This window comes from Arachis duranensis, chromosome 7 (assembly GCF_000817695.3).
Source record: "Arachis duranensis cultivar V14167 chromosome 7, aradu.V14167.gnm2.J7QH, whole genome shotgun sequence".
Classification (NCBI taxonomy): domain Eukaryota; kingdom Viridiplantae; phylum Streptophyta; class Magnoliopsida; order Fabales; family Fabaceae; genus Arachis; species Arachis duranensis.
Window position 1 is genome coordinate 67,599,477 of NC_029778.3, and position 7,158 is coordinate 67,606,634.

General features: G+C 38.4%; 1 protein-coding gene across 1 annotated transcript; it reads left to right on the top strand.

Moving 5' to 3' along the window:
* The first annotated feature begins 2,199 nt into the window (after nt 1-2,199).
* On the top strand, nt 2,200-2,958 carry LOC107458597 (uncharacterized). The gene has a single exon (XM_016076822.1). It carries the CDS (start codon nt 2,200-2,202, stop codon nt 2,956-2,958), a length of 759 nt encoding a protein of 252 aa, XP_015932308.1.
* The last annotated feature ends 4,200 nt before the right edge of the window (nt 2,959-7,158 follow it).

The following is a 7,158-nucleotide window of genomic DNA, read 5'->3' on the forward strand; positions in this document are numbered from 1 at the left end:
TCTGCAATTTCTTCTTACTGTTTGGGAAAAAGAGTAATTGAGATCCAGATTTGCTTTCTGCTCTTGTTACTCTTTTGCAATTATCAATTTCTCATTTAGAATTTCATAATTGGACTAAGTTTTTTTTCTGTTTTGATTTCTCTGTAATTTTACATTTCTGTTTTGCTATTGAGATCTTGATCTGGATCTCTTCATCTTATACTTCTCTGATTTACTTCAATTTACATTTTCTAGCTCAATTCCGAATTCCAGTACACAGATCCCTTTATTCTTCATGCAATTTAAGTTTCCTAGCAATTTAGATTCAACAATTTATATTTCTTGCACTTTAAATTTCAGCTTATTTACCTTTCTTGCACTTTAAGTTTCTACAATTTATTTCTTCTGTACTTTAAGATTCAGCAAATTTTCATTCTGCATTTTAGTTTCTTGCAAATTTTACTCTTGTTAATCAAGATTCACCCAAATCATCAAATATTAGCTTAACTAAATTCATCACCTAACTAAGTTGCTCAATCCATCAATCTCTATGGGATCGACCTCACTCTTGTGAGTTATTACTACTTGATGCGACCCAGTACACTTACCCGTGAGTTTGTGTGGAATCATTTTTTCCTAATCAAGTTTTTGGCGCCGTTACCGGGGATTGATAAAGATTGACATTGATTAAGTAGGGTGATAATCTAGATTAAGCAATTTTTTTCTTTTCTTTGTTAAGCACACTAACTGTTTGAGTTTTTGTTTCACTAATTTTAACGTCACTCTAGCAATAGAGTACTCTACTTGTGTTTTTGGTTTGTGTGTATGTCAGAAGCAAGGAGAGAGATCTTCACCTTTTGTGACCGTGACGAGAGAACTCTCCGAAAACTAGGAAGAGAAACAAGAGGAAAGGGGATCATTGGTGAAGAGGAATCAGAGTAAGAGAACCAAAAGATGGAAGGGAATCCCCCTAATCCACCAGATGAAGCGGCTAACAATGGCCAGCTCCAAAGGAGAGTTCTAACCTCCTACACCTTCCCCAATGTAAGACACTGTGGGAGAAGCATACTCACTCCAAATGTGCATGCTAACAACTTTGAATTGAAGCCTCAACTCATCACTTTGGTGCAGAACAAATGTTCTTTTGGAGGAGGTCCCTTGGAAGATCCAAACTAGCATCTAGCCATCTTTCTAAGGATATGTGACACAATTAAGATAAATGGTGTACACCCAGGCATCTATAAGTTGCTGCTATTTCTATTTTCCTTGAAGGATAAGGCTACTCAATGGTTAGAAGTATTTTCCAAAGAAAGCATCAACAACTGGGAGGATCTAGTGAGCAAATTTTTGGCTAAGTTCTACCTGCCTCAGAGGATTATAAGATTGAATACAGAGGTGCAAACCTTCACCCAAATGGAAGGAGAATCGCTTTATGAGGCCTGTGAAAGATACAAAGCCTTGATTAGGAAGTGTCCACCTGAGATGTTTAATGAATGAGACAGACTTCAAAATTTCTATGAAGGGTTGACTTTAAAAGCTCAAGAAGCTTTGGATTATTCTGCTGGAGGATTGGTGCAACTAATGAAGACAGCTGAGGAAGTTCGGAACCTCATAGACACTGTGGCAAATAACCAATACTTCTATGCTCATTAAAGGCAACGCCAACCAGCTCAAAAAAAAATGTGTATTAGAGCTGGAAGGTGTGGATACTATTTTGGCACAAAATAAGGTGATGCATCAACAGATTCAACAACAAATGAAAATGATGGCCAAGAGGATTGATGGTCTTCAAGTAGCTGCAGTGAACACAACAAATCAACCATCACCTACATGGGGGCAAAATGAAGAGAGCTATGAAGAGCAACAACCTGAGCAAGTCTAATACATGCACAACCAAGGAGCTGGACGAAATGAGTTTCATGGAGATACCTATAACTCATCTTGGAGGAACCACCCCAATTTGAGGTGGGGAGACAACCAAAACCAGCAGCCTTGATAGAGAAACTCAAACCAAAACAATTATAGAAACACAAATCACCAAAATCATCAAAACACTAACCAAAACCAATACAGAAAACCACAAAATAACCAACCCCATCCAACTACTATCCATCCAATAACCCCTCAACTAATCAAAATAACTTTCACCTACCATCCACATCCTACAATCAACCACAACCACCTCAATAATCCCAAAGAATCTCCAACTTGGAGATAATGATGGAAAAGATGATGAAACATCAAGAGCTAGCCAGTAAGAACCATGAAGCTTCAATGAGGAATCTGGAAAGGCAAATTGGCCAATTATCCAAGCAAGCAGTAGCTGAAAGAGCATCCAATGCATTACCAAGTGACACCAATCCCAAAGAAGAATACAAAGCAATCCAATTAAGGAGTGGAAGAATCTTGAAAAATGACAAAGAAGCTAACAAGAGGCCAGCTGAGAATGATGAGGACGTTAGCAAGGAAGAAGTGACACTTAAGGAGAAGGACCAAGAAAAGCTCAAGGAGAAAGAGGAACTGTCACAAGCTTCAAAGAAGGGAAAGCAAATCATAGAAAAGCCATACACTCCTCCCCTTCCATATCCTCAAAGGTTCAACAAGGAGATCAAGGATCAACAATTTCCTAAGTTCCTAGAAGTTTTCAAAAAACTGGAAATCAATATTCCACTTGCTGAAGTATTGGAGCAAATGCCCTTGTATGCAAAGTTCTTAAAAGAACTCATCAACAAGAAGAGGAGCTGGAATGAAAAAGAGACAGTGATCTTGACCCAAGAATGCAGTGCTGTCATCCAAAGAGGTCTTCCACCAAAGCTCAAAGATCCAAGAAGCTTTATCCTATCTTGCACTATAGGCAGCATAACATTGGACAAAACCCTCTGTGATCTAGGATCTGGCATCAACTTGATGCCTCTCTCATTAATGAAGCAGCTTGCAATAGAAGAACTCAAACCAACTAGAATGTCACTTCACTGCTGACTTTGTCATTTTAGACATGAAAGAAGAAGGACATAACTCAATTATCTTGGGTAAACCTTTCTTGGGCACAGCAAGGGCCATTATAGATGTAGAGAAAGGTGAAATGATCCTCAAGGTGCATGATGAGCAAATGATCATCAATGTCTTTAAAGCTATGGAACACCCCCCGAGAAAGCACATCACATTAGAGTAGAAATGATAGAAGATCTGGTGGAAGAAGTGCTTGAAGCAACCAGTCAGGAAGAACAAGGAGGAGAGATAGAAGCAGCTCAAGATGTCTCAAGGGAACAAGTGAATGAAGACTCTTCTGAAAGCAGGGCAGAGGAGAAGCCAACCTAAGAATTGAAATCTCTGCCTCTACACCTTAAATATGCATTCCTTGGTACAGCAGATAGCTTCCCATTGATCATCGACTCTACCTTGAGTCAAGAAGAAGAAGGAAAACTCCTTGCTGTATTGAGAACTCACAAAAATGCACTAGGATGGACCATTGATGACCTGAAGGGCATAAGTCCTGCCATATGTATGCACAAGATACTCTTAGAGGAAGATTCTAAACCGGTTGTGCAACCTCAAAGAAGACTAAACTCCACAATGAAAGAAGTTGTCCAGAACGAAGTGATGAAACTCTAGAATGTTGGGATTATCTATCCTATTTTTGATAGCTCATGGGTGAGCCCAGTTCAAGTGGTGCCAAAGAAAGGTGGGATGACTGTCATTACTAATGAGAAGAATGAGCTCATTCCCACAAGAACAGTGATAGGATGGAGGATGTGTATTGATTATAGAAGGTTGAATGATGCCACGAGAAAAAACCACTTTCCCCTCCCCTTCATTGACCAAATGCTTGAAAGATTGGCCGGTCATGCTTATTACTGCTTCTTTGATGGATATTCTGGTTATAATCAAATAGTGGTTGACCCCATGAATCAGGAGAAAACCTCATTCACTTGTCCCTTTGGAGTCTTTGCATATAAAAGAATGTCATTCGGGTTGTGTAATGCCCCAACCACCTTCCAGAGATGCATGTTATCAATCTTCTCAGATATGGTAGAAACATTTATTGAAGTTTTTATGGATGATTTCTCTATTTTTGGTTATACTTTCAATGCTTGCTTGCATCATCTTACTCTAGTCTTGAAACGGTGCCAAGAAACTAATTTGATTTTAAATTGGAAAAATGCCATTTTATGGTGCCCGAATAAATTGTTCTTGGTCACAATGTTTCAAGAAAAGGGATAGAAGTTGACAAGGCAAAAGTAGAAGTCATAGAGAAACTTCCTTTGCCTACTAATGTGAGAGCTGTTAGAAGTTTCCTAGGGCATGCCGGATTCTGTTGAAGATTCATCAAGGATTTTTCTAATATAGCTAAACCACTAAGTAATTTGCTGGTGATTGACAATCCTTTTGTTTTTGATGAAAACTGTAAGCATGCCTTTGAAACTTTAAAAACCAAACTCACAACAGCACCAATCATCACATCACACCCCCAGATTGGGAATTACTTTTGAACTCATGTGTGATGCAAGTGACCTTGCAATTGGTGCTGTGTTGGGACAAAAGAAGAGCAATTTACACCATGTCATTTATTATGCAAGTAAAGTATTGAATGAAGCTCAGAGAAATTATACCACAACAGAGAAGGAATTATTGGCTGTGGTTTATGCATTTGATAAGTTTAGATCATACTTGATTGGATCTAAGATTGTAGTATACACTGATGATGGCAGGGCATCTTGGCTAGTTTTACTAGCCATTTTTTGTATGCTTTAGGATGGTTTCATGCATTTTCTTAGGAAATAAGCAAGTATTTGGTTGAAAATGCAATCATACCATGATTCAAGAAAACATTGTGAATTTTAAATGATTTCATGAGAATTATGCATGAATTGAATGATAAATTGGATGATACATGATTCCATGATTAAGAGCAAGACTTTGATGCACTTTGTTTGATTGATTTCAGGTAACAAGAAGCAAAGAAGAGCCACGTTAGTGGCTACGTTAGTGCCACTAACGTGGCCATTAACGTGGAAGAAAAAGAGAAGCACCAACGTTAGTGAGAAAGTTAGTGGCATTAACTTTGAAGAAGGAGAGCATGGAACGTTAGTTGTAAAAGTGAATGCCACTAACGTTTGCGAAGCAAAGAAGGCCTACGTTAGCTTCCACGTTAACTACATTAACGTGTTAACGTGGAAGGAAAGGGAAACGCCAACGTTAGTGAAAAAAGTGATCTCCAATAACGTTTTCGAAGCAAAAAAGACCCACGTTAATGGCCACGTTAACTACATTAACGTGGAGGTTAACGTAGGCAAAAATCTCACCTGGCAGCCTGACCATGCCTTCTTCAAACAAGAATAACTTGAGCCACAAAACTCCAAATGAGGTGATTCCAAAGGCACTGAAAAGTAGGATTCTAGATCTTTTCAAGCATATATGGCACTACATGGTGGACACTAAAATTGAGGGAGAAAACCTGCCCCAAAAGTGCAAAAATGAACATGGTATCAACCTGTAGTAAGACCAACTGACCTCTTCACCTTCCAAGAAGTGTAACTCGAGCTGTAGAGCTCCAAATGATGCGCTTCCAAAGGCTTAGAAAGTAGACATCTAGAGCTTTTCAACAATATATAATAGTATGGGGTTAACATTAATTTTGAGCTCCAAAATCTGGCAACATTAAGCCCCTGGTCGCTAGCGTTATCGTGACTCACGTTTTCCAGTAACGCTAGCGACTGTGCCAGCGAACTTGTCTACTTCAAAGGAGCATAACTTGAGTTACAGAGGTCCAATTGAGGTGATTCCAGTTGCGTTAGAAAGCTGACATTCAGAGCTTTCCAACGATATATAATACTTTATAGTGAGCATAAAATTGGAGTACAAACAAGAGGCATCTTTTAAGCCCCAAAAACACCAACTGGGTAGCAAGTGTGACGTTAGCCACACTAACTTCAGCACTAACGCCACACTTTTAGCGTTAGTGTGGCTAACGGTAGCACCAACTTTAGCACCTGGACCTCAACTTGATTCACTTCTCTTTCAAGTACCACCCAACCTCAAGGAAGTAAGCCCACAAGTGTCAACCAATCAAGGCCACAAGAAGCATCTAGAATAGGAATTTTCATTTAATTGTAATTTGCTTTTAATTTCATTTTGTAATTTATGAGAGCCTATATAAAGGCCTTAGTTTGTACATTCAAGGTAGGCTGGGAAATTGGGGATTGTAGTGGGGTCTTCGAACTCCCTCCCCTCACACACTCTTCCTTCTCTTCTTTTCTTTGTACTTTTCATTTATGAATTTGGAAGTTTCAATGTTAGTTTTAATCTTCATCTTTACTTTTCTGCACTTTCTTCTTTTCTATTTTGGTAGAGCAATGATCAACTAACTCTTTTTATTGGGTTAGAAAGCTCTATTGTGATTCAATAGATCAATTGTAGTTCTTATTATTCTTCTTCTTTCTTTTCTCTTGATTTTACTAGAGAGCTTTCGATTTTCATCCAATTGGGTAATTGTCTTGGAAGAGAAATTGCTCATACTTGGATTTCCTCGGAACCTTGGAAGAGGAATGAGGAAATCATGCTAGAAATGCTCTCTCACATTGGATTAGGTTGGGGGTTGGATGGATATTATGACTTTTAATCCTACCAATACTTTGATCTATGAATGTGTGTGGTATAATTAGTGACCAAACTTCATCTCTTTCCATGAGCAATTAAATCAAGAAATTGGAAAATTGTTCAAGCTTAGAGAGATTGGATTGCCAAGAAATTGGGATCCAATCACTTAAGATTGCCAAGGAGATCAATGAATGCATTGATTGAGGAAGAGATGAGAATGAACTTGATCCGGAGGACTGCAATATCTCTTGATCCCAATCTTCATTTTATTTTTAGTTCTTACATTTACTTTTCTTGCCATTTTACTTTTCTGCACTTTATTGCTTTCTTTACTTTTATGCCATTTACATTTTCTTGTTACTTATCACTCCAATATGATTCGTCTAACTAGGATAATCAATTAACCATTGATTGCTTAATCCGTTAATCTCTGTGGGATTCGACCTCACTCTTTTGTGAGTTATTACTTGACGACAATTCGGTATACTTGCCGAAGAGAAATTTGTTGAGAGACAAGTTTTCATGCATCAACTGACCGTGCTGCCCTTAAGTTGCTGATCATTTATCAATGCTGCCCTTAAG

What these genes read in the sequence shown, in the direction of transcription:
- LOC107458597 (XM_016076822.1), top strand. Translation starts at nt 2,200, where the DNA reads ATGGAAAAGATGATGAAACATCAAGAGCTAGCCAGTAAGAACCATGAA.